This window comes from Pelodiscus sinensis, chromosome 13, assembly GCF_052426305.1.
Source record: "Pelodiscus sinensis isolate ZL-2025 chromosome 13, ASM5242630v1, whole genome shotgun sequence".
Lineage (NCBI taxonomy): Eukaryota > Metazoa > Chordata > Testudines > Trionychidae > Pelodiscus > Pelodiscus sinensis.
Window position 1 is genome coordinate 32,156,201 of NC_143064.1, and position 16,985 is coordinate 32,173,185.

Below are 16,985 nucleotides of genomic sequence, written 5' to 3' on the forward strand. Positions count from 1 at the left end.
AAAAACATGCTTACCTGTCACCATTGTTACAGAACTGAATGGCAACCACTTTGTCCTAAAAACAAACAGAGCAGAAGGCATTTTGTAAGTCTAGAATTATTTTTATATTAAAGAAAAACCAGTCAAATTAGATCTTTCCACACACTTCCTATAAAATTTCAGAATACAGAAGTAAAAATATTTGGAGTTAAATTTCCAGAAACAAATATTACTAGACATTGTGATCTATACCATTAGTAAGTAGCAATAAATTACTGCACTGCCTACAGAGCATCCTGGGACAGAAACTGACTTAGGACGTCAATGTCACAATCTCTCAGACTCCCAGGTAGGTTTTTTTTTGGAGGGTGGGAGTGGGAGGGTGTTCTTGAACAGATCTATATTTGTCTCTCCCAGATGTGTTGATATAGTTACACTGCCACGAGCATGAGGTAGAATAAAGGTTGGAAGCCTGTATGTTTTATGAACTCACTATAATTGTAGAATTGCTAGGAACAAAAAGTCTCTCTCAGCTTCTCAGGCCTAATGAGTACTAACTCCCAAAGGGGTTGGGGAAGGTATATTTTAGCTCAAAACTAAAATCGATGCTTTGTTTTTGGACCAATTTTCAGGATCTGAGCTCAATTTTCAACTGTATTTCCATTTTTTAATTGTTCAGTTACAGATACATTATTACAAATTTGTTCAATATTCATATTTTTAATTAATACTACATGCAAACAAGTGACAGCTTATGGATTGCTCACAATGTATTGGCTATGTGCCTCTCTCATTAGCTGTTATTGATTGGACATATGGTTTTGATTCTGTTCCTTAACTGGATGACTGTAATTAAAAAAAATAATAATGAAGAGTTCTCCGGAATAAGACCCTGATGTTTCATCCTTTCAAGAATATGCTGACAGCAGTTTGTGCTATTAGGAGGAGCAAGGTTGGGAACACTAAAGAAATTACAGATAGAAAAAACATAACTTGCAAACTAGCAAATATGGAAAAGAAAATCATGGGTATTCTACAATGTCATTTTAGTGTCACGTTTTAAAATGTAACCATTAGTTTACAAATACTTGTATTATTGAGCTTGGACTCAAAAAAAGGAGCCTAAGAAAATTAGGCAGCCCATATGCAATGAAATTCTGTAAGGCTGGGCAGTTTCCTTACAATGCTTTGAAAGTTCTGACCTTAATCCATACAATACTGTTAAAGGGGGTGACAAAGGCACTCAGCCTTCATAGGTGAATATTCCAAATTCCACATGATTTAATAGTTCTATCAATGTTGATATCAAGCAGCTAACAATAATCATAAAAAGAACAAACTTAAAAAACAAATAGTCTGGTAGCACTTTATAGACTAACACAACATGTAGATGGTATCATGAGATTTCGTGGGCACAGCCCATGATACCATCTACATGTTTTGTTAGTCTATAAAGTGCTACCAGATTATTTGTTGTTTTCTAAGTTTATCCTGTTGTACAGACTAACTCAGCTACCTCCTGAAGCATAAAAAGAACGTGAGATATTAACCTGCGCCATCACTAAGCACGTTGCTAATGCTCAACAACAAACAGGTTTTAAGAAATGCTTTAATGCTGGGTTTAACAATTACTATTTTTTCTATCAGTCTCCATCAAAATTAATTTAAGAAATTCAGTAGTTATAACAAAAGCCAGTGAAACTCAAAATTTTGTTAAAAAAACAACTGGTACTTACTAGGGACGTTAGATATTGTGTAATTGGATAGTCGTGTAACTGCATGAAATCTTAGCGCTTACATGACTATTCAATAGTCCCCAGGAATGAGGCTGGTAGACATTGCACTTTCAGCCACACCCCTGGGGAACCCTCTGCCATCCCATGCTAATGCCTCTCAAGCAGAGGCAGCAGCGCAGGGTAGCAGGTGGAAACCGGTCCACAAGGGGAGCCAGTTTAAAAACCAGCTCCCCACGCAGACTGGCTGCTTGCCACCCCGTGTTGCTGCCTCTGCTACAGAGGCAGCAGCATGGGGTGGCATCAGCCCCTGTCCACGGGAGGCCAAAGCTCCCAACAGAGGCTGCTCCTCAGCAGCAGCTTCTGTCTGAGGGGAGCTCAGACCCCCCATGGACAGGAGTTGCTGCCAAGGAACAGCCTCTGTCCACAGTGAACCCAACCGCTGTGGATAGAGGCTGCTTTGTGGCAGCGCCCCATCCCATTGCCCCGCCCATGTTGCTGCCTCTGACAGAGACAGCACCGTGGAGGGAGGGGGAGCATCACTGGGGAGCTGGTGCTGGGGAGGAGGGACCAGCTTTTAAGCCTGCGGGGGACCAGCTCTTGCCTGCCCTTGACCCCCTGCTGAACACAGTAGAAGACAGCAAGCGGAGGGGCAGGCAGGCTCATGGAGCCAGCACATGCAGGGAGCTTGCTTGAAAGTCAGCTCCCCGTGCATATAGGCTCCGCCTGTCCCCCTCACCTCCATGCTGCTTAAGTATGATCATCCCTAGAAGGTATTTGTCTAATAGCACTCTATCTTGCAAGTTTCTTGTAAAGATTAAAGATTGTAAGGTGCTCAGATACTAATGCACTCATATTGCTCCCCATCATCAAAGATAGACAGAAAATTAATCCAACAGGATATAAAAGGCTAAACCTAAATACCCAGGGTGAGTTAAAAATGGAAAGAGATTTAATTTCTCTTTCAGCTCTTACCGTATGGGATTCTAACTCAGCAATTTTCTCTGGCGATTCCGAGCCCAAATAATATATTCTTATCACATGGTCAGTGCTACCTGTTGCAATGAACATGCCACCTGAGAAAGACAGTATTTTCTGTGAGAAGAACAGTCACTAAAGGAACTACAAACTTTGTGAATATGGTGTTACTGCTAAAGCAGCATAAAACACAGTTTTAAATTGAAGATTTTCAGTGGGATCAAAACTTGTTCATAAACATTTAATCTTGATTTAAATGTTTTCCTGTTCTGGACCTTCTGAGACCCTTTACACTTCAACGTCTCTCCTTACTGCTAAAGAAGGGTTGAAATTACTGAAACTGTTACTGAACAAACAAGGCTAACATTTCAAAAAACAGAATTTAGTTACTGCAGATCTACCACAGTTCTATCAGCCAGAGCAATCCACAGAAATAAAAGGCAAAGAATGGTTTGCAAATCTTTAGGGCCACATTCAGCAAAGCGCTTACGTAAGAACTTGCTTATGACCTAAGTGACTTCATATGCTTTAGTGAATTAGGGCCTAAGAGGGTACGCTCTTTTCCTGTAATAATTGTGTAACTGTATTACACATTATTCACTGCAGGATGCCTAATTTGTGACACTGAAAGCGCTTCAGTGATTTCTGAAATCCTAGATTTCATGGGGGAAAATGGCATGGTTAATAGGGATCTGAAACAGGCTAGCAATTTCAGATAAAGATAATTAGTCATAAATTATTTTGTTTCTCTCTACAGATAAAAACCACTGTAAAATATCTCTCTCTTGCAGACTACATGGCTGGATCAAAAGAGGGAATCAGACCACATACCTTCAAAAAGACACACTGCAACATGATAACATACATTACCACAAGTTATGGTCCTGTGACTAAGGTATTAATGAACCAATACTTGATACTTTGGGATTAGTTTTGTTACTTATAAATCTACAATACCATCAATGTTACATGACAACCTCTTTAAGCACAAAAAAAAGTCAAAAAAACATTATTCAGGATGTAAAGTCAAGTTCTCAACAATTACGCAATCCCCAAATTAAAGATACTTGTACAACTTTAATTCAGCCTCTTGCATATCTGCTTGATGACAGTCTAATTATTCAAAGTATGGACTTTTCCCTGATTTGGGCAGATGTTCAAAAGAACAAATAAAGAAATAGCTTTGACACAGAGGCCATACCCCCTACTAAATTTCAAGTCTGCTCTCCAAAGTGTAGGGGAACATGGGAATTTTCAACGCAAAAAGTCACCAGAGTTCATTTACATAAGCAAAACAATCTATTTCTCCCCAGTCTCACTCTTGGAAAAGGATTAGACTATTTTGGCCGAAATTTAATGGGGAAAAAAAAAAGCCTGAGGCATACACCCAGCAACATAAAATTTAAAGTTTAGCAAAGTTATAAGCAAGAGAAAATAAAATAGGATAATGGGAAGTGTCAGACTATCAAAATGGCAAGCAGTGTTCCACGCTCTGCTTATATCCTTTATTATAGGGAACATATGATCTTTTCATTGTCAAATTGTTTTCTATCTAATTTTAAGTTTATAGAATACAACTCTTTAAAAGTATAAATATTCCTAAAGGGAAAGGAAGGGGGAAAAAATACACATTTTCTTTCAAAACACAAAAAGTTAGACAAAGTCATGAACACAAAAGTGGCAGGAAGTACGGACTGAAATCAATATGACTTCCCAGTTTGGCAACAAAATTAGAAGATGCTGCACTCTAATCCAGGCATGAATTAGAAAAAGATTAAGAGTTTTATGACACTGCAAAAGTCAAAGAAAGACTCTAAATAGTAATTCCTTTAAGCAGTACTGTGATACAAAGTTTAATATGAAGATAAACTTAAAAGGATATGGAACTTTCTTTCTATTAGCCACCATGCCGAAGCAAAATTCCCTCTGAAGTCAACAGGAGTTATGTCTAAATACGAACTTCATGATATGCCCACATGAAAAATTAATGCTTTCCAATTATAGATTTCCCAGTGCAGGCAAAATAACCTAATCTTCCCCCCTGCTGAAGAATAAGCAATTTAAAGGTACAGATTGCCACTGAGCATTTAATTTAAATCGCTTTATTCCAAAAAAAAATCTCAAAACATTAACAAACTTTCTTCTATAGAATATCAATGTATTCCCAGATATATTGTCTTCATTATTTTTCAGCAGCTACAGAAGACCAGAGATTGTTTTAAAGCTGCCCCTCATTTTTATTTTATATGTATGTATACACAGACACAAACAAAACTGAAGTGCTATTTCTTGACTTTTATACATACCTGAGCTGAAAGATGAACAAGATATCTGAACCCCAGGTCTGGATCGCTCAGCAAATTTCACAGGACGATCCCTAAATGCAAAAAAATAACATGAAAATTTTAATTTTATGACCTTATCTTCATATCCCCTAAGACGACCAATATCAGAGTAATTCAATGTTTGAAGTTAAGGCTCAATAGTTCCATTCTAAGTTATTTTATTTCAGAATTTGTAACTTGAAGTATGCCATCAGTTCGATACTTTTTTATTGAACTGATTTTAAGAGTAACTCACACATTCTACTTTTGAGTATTAATAGTCTTTTAACCTATTTAAGTTACATACTTAAAATAGAAACTGGTAAGCCGCCACCTTGTAGCATGGCATCAAACCCACACTTTTTAGGGATGAAATTCTTTCTAAAGATATGTACATCTGCAATTAAAGTTAATGGAATTTGCATGCCTGCACATTTTAGATAAGAATTTGGGCCTAAATATAAGGCATTAAGTGAGGAAGACATTCCACAATTATTGATTGCAAAACATAAAGGAAAGAACTCAGAGAGCAATACTTTGTGGCCCTGTGTAAGTCACAGAACATGAGGAGAAAGCACACCCTCAGACAGCTGCAACGGCTTATGTAGCTACCCCAATTCCTCCTCCCATAGACCAGTACTAGCAAATTCACAGTCCATTTTGGTCAATTTTATAGTCACAGGGTGTTAAAAATTGCAAATTTTTTCAGGTATTTAAATCTGAAATAACAGTGTTGTGACTGTGAGGGTCATGACCCAAAATGGAGTTAAAGTCGCAAAGTTATTGTAAGGGGGGTGGGTGCAGTACTTACTTCAGAGCTAAGCAGCTGGAAAGAGCCAATTGCTGTGTGGGGGCCCAACTCTGAAGACAGCATAAAAGTAAGGTAGCAATACCACAATCCCTCCCCCAAATAACCTTGTTATCCCTCCTCCCCAGAAACTCCTTTTTGGGTCAGGATTCCCAATATGAAAAATGATGGTCTCTCCTGTTAAATCTGCATAATATAGGGTAAAAAGCACACAAAGAACCAGATTTCACAGTCCAGGTTGTTAATTTAGCAGGCCCTAAGTATGGCAATTGTGCATTGGGGAATTATATCAAAGATCCATTTGCAGATCGAGCTCTTAATTTAAATAATCATGCCAACAAGGCAAGGGAATACTGTATACTTAGATTTCCAGAAAGCCTTTAACAAGGTCCCTCACCAAAGGCTCTTCAGCAAAATAAGCTGTCATGGAATAGAAGAGGGAAGGTCCTCTCATGGACTGATAACTCATTAAAAGGTAAGCATGTAATAGGATTAGGGATGTGAAAGTGTAAATGTGTACACAGTTAACCAATGAGCCTGTAGGCTCATTACTTAAGGTCATCACTTAAACTTCATCGTTAGACGCAGGCTCCCACCTGCCCTCCCCACTCTGCCATCTCGGATACAGAAAAAAATTCAGCAGTAGCACGTTTACTTAATTAAATGCATTTTAACATCCCTAAATAGGATAACCATTTACACAGTTACTGTGAACGGTTACACACAGGCTTACATCCCACTCCCGGGAGCCTGGCTGCCAAGCCATGCTGCTGCCTCTGTAACAGAGGCAGCAGTGCGGGATAGCAGCTGGCTCTCCATGAGGGGCCTATCCACGGAAGCTGATACACACCAAGAGCCATCTTAAAAGCTGGCTCCCAACAAGCACCAGCTCCCAGGGAGCTGGCTGCTACCCTGTGCTGCAGGTGCATGTAGCCGTGTAACCGGTTACACAGTTACCCAATCACCCACATTTTAACATCCCTAGTTAAAAGATAGGAAACTAAGGGTAGGAATAAATTATCAGTTTTCAAAATGGACAGCAGAAACTAGTGGTATCCCCTAGTGGTCTGTATTTGAACCAACCCAATTCAACATTCAGAATCAGTCTGGAGACAGGGGTAGACAGGTGGCAAAATTTGCAGGTCATACCAAGCTGCTCAAGATAGTTAAGGTCAAAGCAGACTGTGAAGAGCTTCAAAAGAACATCACAAAACTAGGAGATTGGGCAACAACAAAATGGCAATGAATTTTAATGTTGATAAATGCCAAGTAATGCATATTGTAAAACATAATCCCAACTATACATATAGAATGATGGGGGCTAATCTTGGAATCATCATGGCAGTTTAGAAACAGTCAAAAAAATCAAACAGAATGTGAGGTATCATTTAAAAAGGACAGAATATTATATTGCCTCTATATAAATCCACGGTATGCCCACATGTAGAATACTGTGCTCGATGTGGTCGCCTCATCTCAAAAAAAAAAAAAAATCCTGGTATTAGAAAAAGTTCAGAAAAAGGCAACAAAAATGAGCAGGGGTATGGAACAGCTGCCATATGAAGAAAAATACAACTTGGACTTTTTAGCTTAGAAAAGAGGAGACTAAAGGGAGACACGACAGAAATCTATAATATCATCGCTGGTGTGGAGAAAGTAAATAAGGAAAAGTTGTTTACTTGTTCCCATAACTCAAGAACTAGAGATCACCAAATGAAATTAATAGGTAGCATGTTTAAAACAAACAAAGGAAGTATTTCTTGACACAATGCACAATCAATCTGTGGAACTCCTTGTCAGAGGATGTTGTGAAGGATGTTGAAAAGGGTTCAAAAAAGAACTAGATACATTCATGGAGGATAGCTCCAGGATACTGGGCTAGATGGACCTTTGATCTGACCCAGTATAGCTGTTATGTTCTTAAACAGCAAAGGAAATTATTCTCTTTTCATTTATCTACCCTAAAAGGAACACACACCTTTTCTCTCCCCCACATCTCACCCCTTTCTGGCTCCACACATCTCAAGCCTTTTTACAAGGAGTTAAAATAAATTCCTCCTTTAGTTGAATAATTATAGCAACAAAATGAGCTTACTTAAATTTAATTGTGTTGGCATGCCACTGCCAGAAACAGATTGCTCCATCAGCACCAGTGGAAGTGAGGTATCGTGTTGTTCCTTTTCTTGCTGGAGAAAACTAAAAATACAGTTATGGCAGTTAAATCATCTGACTTCCCTGTCCTCTTAGATACAAGTTTCTTATAAATGGCACGTCAAAAGATCTAAATCACTGCTAAAAGTATGCACTTTCCCACCATGACTAAAAAAGACTAGTAGAACCTAAACTTCCATAGCTCCCTGAAGTTCATATTAAGACGCATGCAAACCAAATGCAAGTGATCTGTAATAAAAGCTTTTAGCAATCAGATATATTTTGAAAAGGTATACAAACAAATCTCTAAGAGTGTTTATTCAGTCATAGCCTTCAATGCAGACTGACAAAAGGATGTCAGTCTGTGAGATACCTGAAACAAAAAACAGTCTTTAGAGTGCTACATAGTCCTGGTTTTTGAGAGATACCTGATCACTGATGGATTTTACATAAACTACAGACAAAGTGATTAGATGGCAAAGATCTTAGATCATTATTAACCTGGGGCAGATCTGAATGCCATCTTAAGATGTGGAAAAGGTCTGCTTCTCGTTGCTACTAAACACCCTTCCCCACCATTTTAAAAGACATTCTGGAATCTGGAGCAAGTGTTATCCCTTACCTGTATGGAAGTGATGGAAGCTGAATGGCCCTGTAGCACTGCAATTGGTGCACAGGTTCGAAGACACCATACTCTGACTACCTTATCACAGCTACCTGCAGCCAGCAGTGTGTTTTCATAATTAACAGCCATGTCAGAAATTTCAGCCGAGTGTCCTCGCAACGTCGAGAGAAGACGACCGTCATCTGTAGCCCAAATTTTCACTAAACAATCATCTGAGCCCTAATGTAACACAAACACACAGATGTGACAAAGACATTTCCATAAGTTTTAGACAGACAAGCATACAATATAAAACACAAGTCACTGGGCCATAATCACACAAAATGACTTCAAAGAGTGTAAAAGTCTGAGCTTGAGGATCCCTTTGCAGGACTCTAAATATTTCTTTAAAAAAGACAAAAATATCTGAACATGGAACATTAACATTTAGTGGTCTTTGCTTTATATTACCTTCTGCCATATTATTAGGTTAGCAATAACAGATACATAGGAGTCTGCCACATATATTTGAACCTCATTTATTCAATGTAATAAATTCATATAAATGCCATGTTTGTGGAAATGATACCTGATAGACTGAAGAACAATGTGAAGTTTCAGAGCAATGTAATATATGTTTATCATGTATCTGTTTATGGGGATCTCTGCTCAATAATCCACCCCAACCAGGATTTATTAATCTAACATTCCAACCTCCAGTGGCATATAGCTTCAATATTTTTAAATGAAACTTCCAATGTGGAATTTCTCCAACCAAATTACATCAGACAAGGTCTTGGGAGGAGACTAAGCCCTGAGCCACTGAATAATGTTGGGAGACACCTGCAGCTTACACTGACTAAAGTGATAGTCACCCAGCTCTTCTGTAAACAGGACTATCAATACTGCACAACCTCCAAAGAGTAGAAATAAAGCTTCAAACACTTAAAAGAGGAGATTTCTAAAATAATGCAGCACTCACTTCTAGTCCTGATAGAAGTCATGCATGGACTTTAAAATCATGATTCTTCTATAAACAGAAAATCATTTAAGACTGGGAAGTGGCTTTTGGTTGGTTGGTTTTAAAACAATTCTCTGGTACCCTCTGAATTCAGTGTAATTGAACAAGTGATAAATGAGACACCAATATTTAGATATGCAATGAAAAAAAAGCCAAAACAAGATGTTTTTAAAACTCTTTTAAAGAGTTAATGATGTCTGCTATAAAACTTTTTGTAACACAATATAACACGCTCATGGCCTCACTATCCAGGAATGGCATGGTCATCCGACTTTCATGCCACCGAGCTTTAATTCAAACCACATCAGTTTATGGCATATGAACATACACACTTTGAAATAATAGGCCATTTGCAGTCCTAGCATAAGCAGGTGTAGCTCCATGAAAGCTAAGGAAGAAAAAGCTGAATTCAGTCAGTAAGGTTGTGTGATTAGCATTTCTCTTCTTTTCATCCTTCTGACATGCAAATACAGTAAATCCTAGGTACACTGAACTTATTAAACACATTTTTATCCAAATTAATAAACAAATATTACTCTACTGACTCTTATTCTCCTGACTACAAAACTTGCTTTTACACTCAAAAACAATTGTAATAATAAATGTAAGACAACCAAACCCTTTGGGTTAGATTATCAACAGAGTTTACAGCCCTGCACACCACTAAGTGAATATCTTCACTGTCACAGAGATTGACCCACTCATTAAAGATCCACCACATTAAACACTGAATGCGCCTCTGGTAACCGTTGTACTCCTTGCAGTTGCGAGGAGCAAGGGAAGTTGACGAGAACGTTTCTCCCATTGACTTCCTCTTGTGGGGACGGCACTGAAACTCAGCTTAACGTACATCGACTCCAGCTACATTATTTACGTAGCTAGAATTGCTGATCTTAAGCCGACTTTCGGTGGTAGTGTAGTTATGCCCTCAGATAGCATAATCTAGTCCTGGTGCAGGAGAATTCTCTACTGGGCATTACTGTGTTGGATCCAGGTTTATGCCTCTGCCTCCCCAGAGTTCTGCTCAGCACAGAAGAGAATCTTGCCAGCACATTTTTAAAAGCGTAACACAATATGCTAGCACAACTGAATAAAAGGGAAATGTAATATGGATTTACATTTCACAGATCAATTTATTACATGCCTGCATGTAAAAGTAGTTGGAAATGCAGGTAGGGAAGAGAAAGAAGTTTCAAATAAAAACAGAATGGGTTGTACCCATATGTTTTTTTCTGTGCTGGGGAACAAAGCTGCCTTTGAACATGGCAGAACAATAAAAACCTCACATAATCACATTTAACAAGTGCAAGATAAACTGTGAATTAGCAACTCTTGTAGATAACAAGCGAATACACAATAAAAAGTGAGGAATATCATAACATATATTGTTTATTTTAATTGTTGCAGTTTAATTTTTATACTAATAAATGTCAGACTAGATTTTGAAAAGTTACATAATTCTTAATAATTAAACTTTAGTTATAAGAGACCTTACTATAGTATCTGCTGTCTAGTTTTTAATAAGACATAAGGGGAAGACTAACAGGGGAAGACTAACCGTTTTTCAAAGCATGTAGCTTAGCAAAATGCACGTTAGTGAGAGACTTCCGTGGATGGTTTAAACAACAAACCAGATTCACTCAAGTGAAATGCATTTGACGTATTTCCAACCCCCAGAATATCACAGGAATCTGGCACCACTGAGCAAGAAAGCTGGTAAATAGCAATTTTTTTTTATCTAAATCACAGAGCTTTAATGCGTAACAACTTTCCTATAGTTATATCTGGGGAAGTGGATAGTTGAGTAATAATTTCAGTTGCCTGTCCACTGATGCGGTGAGCTGTTCTAAAAAAATGCAAGAGACAAAACAAGTACACACACAGAGTCTGTGCTTGAGAAGGTGCAAGTTCTGGGAGAGGTAGTGTAGAAAGAGCTGAATTTCTAAGCCATTCACAACCTTTGTTTTTATTTCTTCCTGGATGACAAGTTCATTGTATATAAGCCAGGAAGAGCTATTTAGGGCACTGAGGGGGGGGGGGGGGGAGAAAGAAACAAACAAATTCAGTGTTCCAATATATTATAATTCTTAAACTCACTGTGAAAATTCGTCTCCCACTGCGGTCAAATGCTACACAATATACAGATGATAAGTGTCCCAGAATCCTCTTATGCATCTTCATATGTTGGTAGTTGGATGTTGGGAACAAATGGCTGAAACGTCCATATCCAGTTAATTGCTTGGCAGAAATTATATTTACTGGGAAAAAAATACAGTCATCTTAAGGTCTTGTTTGGCCTGCGTTTCAAGTTAATTCACACTTAATCACTGTTAATAGTAATATATGATTCAATAGCTTTTTACGACTGACTCTCCCATTTCTAACACACATCTGTACAGACAGAAGAACTTAAAATGAATCTCTTACACACTGTAAGAAGCTAAAAACTTGAAGCAGATTGGGTAATCCAATTTTTAATTTTTAAAATTACCACATTCAGGAAATTGCTTTTAACACAAACACCAAAACAGTAGCAAGAAGCAATTTTCAAAGTGTTTGCCATTATTTAGAAATAAGGTACAATTTGATGTAATTTGATGTAACTGAAGAATAGGGATGTGATAGTGTAAACGTGTAAAGCCTGGGCTCAGTGGTTAACTTTCACGGTTACATGCAGCGCCCCACGCCTCCCCCCTCCCCCCCCCGTGCCGTTGCCTCTGTATGAGAGGCAGCAGCAGGGGAGGAGGGCAGGCAGCTCCACAGGATACAAGGCAGCAGCGCGGAGGGGAAAGGAGAGGAGGTGGCTCCATGGGAGTCCCCTTCTCCCCCCATACACGTAAACATGTACCCACTAAAAATTTCAGCAGGTACACATTTACCAAAATAAATACATTTTAACTTCCCTAATTAGGGAATACTTATCATGAGCACCCTCTGAATGGGCTTGGGCTACATTTCACAAGTGAAAAGAGCTACCTTCACCACACCCCTCACATACATTCCCCCACTAGCCTTCGAAGGAGGAACACAGGGACTTTTTCCAAATGGAATCTCTACTCCTGATTCCCTAAGTGACTTGGGGGAAAAAAAACACACGGAAATCTATGGTGCAAGTGGGAGCATAGCCCTGATCTGAGAGGCATTAGCCCCAAAGCTTATGCCCTAAATAAAGGATACACGGAGGTTTTCTATGGGACACATCAACTCGTCAGGATATTTGCCTAGTTTTACAACAAACTACATGGAAGGCACTAATGAACTCAATACAAACTAAATTTCATACAATTACTTGCTTATTGTGCTTTACACACTATCCACTGGGTTTATCGGTTAATCCTAATGATGACATGCACTCTTCTGCTCTCTATCAGGAATCAGAACCCATGGAGCCATCTGCCTCTCCCCTCATCCCCCTGAGCTGCTGCCTCTGATAGAGAGGCAGCAGTGCAAAGGATGAGTGGGGCAGGCGGAAGCAGATACACACAGGAAGACAGCATTCAAGACAGCTCCCCACATGTATCAGCTCACATGGAGCTCCCCTACCCTGACCCAGCACTGCTGCCTCTATATCAAACACAGCAGCACGGGGAGCAGGGGGGAAGACAGGGACAGGAGGGAGCCAATATGTGCGGAAAGCTGCCTTTTAGGCTGACTCTCAGTATGTCCACTCTGTGGAGCCACCTGCCCTCCCCCCCCCCCACTTCCTGCCACCAACAGAGAAAGCAGAGGGGGAGGGGAGGCGGGCACCATTGTTCAAGGGGAGCCAGTGCTCAGGCCCCTCATGGACAGAGGCTGCTGTCACTCTGTGCTGCATTAGCGGTATTAGCAGCAGCAGCATGGGGTGGCAGGTAGGAGCCAGACTACGTGGGGAGCTGGTTTTCATGGAGACAGCAACACTGGGTGGCAAGGGACTCCCCAGGAGTGGGGCTGGGAGTACACTGGCTGTTGGCCCCACCCTCAGGGACTTTCAAATAATCGTGTAACCAATAAGATTTGACTGGGTTACACGATTATATAATTAAACGATATCTAACATCCCTAGTAACGGTACAACCATGGCTAGAATCCTGTGTCCAGTTCTGGTGTTCACAATTCAAGAAGGATGTGAGTAAGTTGGAGAAGGTTCAGAAAACAGCCAAGAAAATAGTTAAAGGATTAAAAAACATGCCTTATAGTGACAGACTTAAGGCGCTTAGGAGCCGACTTGATTAGAGTCTGTAAGTATGTACACGGGAACAAATATTTGATAATGGATTTTCAAATTAACAGAGAAAGGCATAACATGATCCAATGGCTAGAAGTTGAAGCTAGAAAAATTAAGACTGGAAATAAGACATAAACGTTTATTTTTTTTAAACAGTGACTAATGAACCCATTGTTACAAATTTACCAAGGTTTGTTGTGAATACTTGTTCAACAACAAATTTTAAAATCTAAAAGATATGCGTTTGTAATTATTTGGGAGGTCAGACTAAATGATCACAGTGGTCCCTTGGAATCTATGGTTCACACTGCAGTTAAAAACCCGTGGCTGGTCTGTGCCACCGGGCTCCAGCTAAGGGGCTGTTTAATTGCAGTGTAGATGTTCGGACTCAGGCAAGAGTCTGAGTTCTAGGACACTGGAAGGTTGCCAGAGCTCAGGCTCCAGCACAAGCCCAAACTTCTACATTGCAATGACAGCACCCCATAACTTGAGACCTGCATGCATCAGCTGGTACAGACCAGATGTGGATTTTTATTTAAAGCGTAGACATACCCTGTGAATGCAAGCTTATCTTATCAAGTGAATGTTGAAGGATGCAGGCCTCTGGTGTAGCCACTATTAGCTCCGCTCACTCCTTTAGTTTAATAATCTGGTGAACTGTTTGTTCCACTTATAAGTTGTTTTTAATTGTATCATCCTTTATCTACATACAGACAAAAGATTATGAAGACTTCTTAGGAAGGCTGGGTAAAAGCATCATTTCAGAAGCCAATTAAGCTTGCTGACTAGTTAGTCCAATAAAAGATACTCCTTACCTATGTCTCTCCATATCCTGGGACCAACAAACTACAAACCATACACACATACACCCCATTGCTTTATATACAAATCCCAAGCACATAGAAGCAAAGTAAAAAACAAAGGGATACTGCTCAGAGAATAAACACTTAAAGTATAAAGAAATATTTATTTCATATCACACAATTTTTCTAATTCGGTAGCATTTTGACATTAGCAATGAAAAATAGTATTCATTTTATTTCAGAGTTATATATAGTAAGTGCACATTAACATAGTGATCAGCTTCAAATACAAGTCCATAATATAAGTAACAATATTATTATGCATCAACTTGCACTTTACCAATTAAAATACATATTCAATTTTTTTGCCTCAGGAAACAAATAGTACTATGCCATAATATTTTGTTATTTAACAAAGCAATTAACGTATATTTTCTATTTCACTGTATTTAAGAACACTGTAAGAATATAGTCAAAGTAAGAATTACGTCCTCAATGATCTTTTTTTCCCATTACAGTAGGGCACAGAGGTTCTATTGCACTAGGTGCTGTACATACATAAAGAAGAGCTTGCCTACACACAGCTTTTATACCATTTTAACTATATCTGTTTCTAAACCTACTTCATCAAAGCAGTATAATCCCCTAGGATATGTCTACACTGCCACCCTAGTTCAAAGTAGGGTGGCTAATATAGGCATTCAAACTTGCAAATGAAGCCCGGGGTTTAAATATCCCAGGCTTCATTTGCATGTTTCCGGGCGACACCATTTTTAAATGCCCCGTAGTTCGAACTACCTGCCTACGGTTAAATGCAGCACAGACTAGGTAGTTCGAATTAAAGCTTCTAATTCGAACTACCATTAAATCTCCATTCAGGAGGAACAACAGTAGTTCGAATTAGGAGCTTTAATTTGAACTACCTAGTACATGCCGCATGTAGCCGCGGGCAGGTAGTTCGAACTACGGGGCATTTAAAAATGGCGGCGCTCGGGAACATGCAAATGAAGCCCGGGATATTTAAATCCTGAGTTTCATTTGCAAGTTCGAATGCCTACATTAGCCACCCTAGTTCGAACTAGGGTAGCAGTATAGACATACCCCTAGTGTGGACAGTCATATAGGTTAAAGTTGTAATCCTTTAACCACAAACACTTTACCCTATTTTTCAATGCTTGGGTTTTGTAAATGATAGGACTGACAACCACATATTCACTATTTAGCAATTTCAAACAGCTTTGCACCAGATAATTTTGTTTTTGGAAAATAAAAGTTGAAAAGATTTAAGAATAGCATGAGCCATGAAGGCTCATCTACATATTAAAATATTCTTTAAATAAAACCACACACAAAAAACTTTACTTTCTTCTACATACTATAAATTCCACAATCTTTTTCTTGACATGTTATTAATTTTAAAATTAAATACATCAGAAACTCTATTTTATTAAAAGTAACACATGGTTTATTTTGTTAGATTTAAATTTTCAAGAGCATGTGTGACTTATTTTGAGACTGTTAGCACCATCCTCTATTGACCCCTCAGCATTGTGGTGAGGCAAATGTCCCACACTGGCTGCAGGGGGTTAAAGCCAACTGGAAGGAGCCTGCACAGAACCCTGGACAATTGGAGTGGAGCTTTTAAAGAGCCAACCAGGGGTAGCTTGCTGAGGCAGTCCAGTGTATAAGGAGCTGCCCAGCAGAGAGCGAACAGTTAGGCCAGGGATGGCCAACCTGCGGCTCTCAAGCCACACGTGGCTCTTTGTTTAAAAAAATGTGGCTCCTGCTGCTTTTGAGCCACGTGCCCGGACTGCTCAGGCCAGCCGCTCTGTGCAAGGCACCCTACTGCCTGATCTCGGCTGGCCACTCTGTGCATGCACCCCAGCGCCTGGAGGGAGAAGTGCATGGCAGCAGCCGCAGCTCCAGGACCCAGGCATTAGGTTAAAGCCGGTGTGTGTGGGGTCGGTGTGCCTGACTCTGGAGGAGGACAAGGGGATTGGGTTAGAACAGGGGAGGGAGGTGCCTGGATCTGGGGATTGGGTTAGAGCGGGGGTGGGGTGCTTAGCTCTGGGGGAATGGGATTGGGTTAGAGAAGGGAGGGGATGCTTGGCTCTAGGGGAAGGGGATTGGGCTAGAGAAGGGAGAGGGAGCCTAGCTCTAGGAGAGGGATTGGGTTAGAGCAGGGGGGCTAGGAGTGCCTGGCTCTGGGTGAGGGAGACACTGGGTTAGAGCAGGGGAGGCTGGCAATGCCTGGCTCTGGGGGAGGGGAGGGGAGGAGCGTTGGGTTGGGAGGGGACTGAAGCACCTTAAATTCAAATGCTTTGTGGATGCAGAATAAGGCAGCCAACACAGATGTCATATTTAAATTCCAGGACAAAAA

The 16,985-nt window shown here is 39.9% G+C and overlaps 1 protein-coding gene across 2 annotated transcripts in view; it reads right to left on the reverse strand.

The window, feature by feature from the left end:
* BRWD3 (bromodomain and WD repeat domain containing 3) overlaps positions 1–16,985 on the reverse strand; it is a 126,219-nt gene that overhangs the window by 77,658 nt on the left and 31,576 nt on the right. The window contains exons 1-7 of one of the 2 annotated variants that reach the window (XM_075940778.2): positions 14,355–14,499; positions 11,696–11,856; positions 8,596–8,817; positions 7,918–8,018; positions 4,997–5,067; positions 2,688–2,788; positions 15–55 (exon numbers count right to left, since the gene is read on the reverse strand). In XM_075940778.2, the coding sequence (XP_075796893.2) occupies positions 15–55; positions 2,688–2,788; positions 4,997–5,067; positions 7,918–8,018; positions 8,596–8,817; positions 11,696–11,779 (620 nt within the window). In that variant the 5' untranslated portion in view covers positions 11,780–11,856; positions 14,355–14,499. Of the gene's footprint in view, positions 1–14; positions 56–2,687; positions 2,789–4,996; positions 5,068–7,917; positions 8,019–8,595; positions 8,818–11,695; positions 11,857–14,354; positions 14,500–16,985 lie in introns of those variants that run through there. The other variant, XM_075940777.2, reaches the window with a different exon arrangement.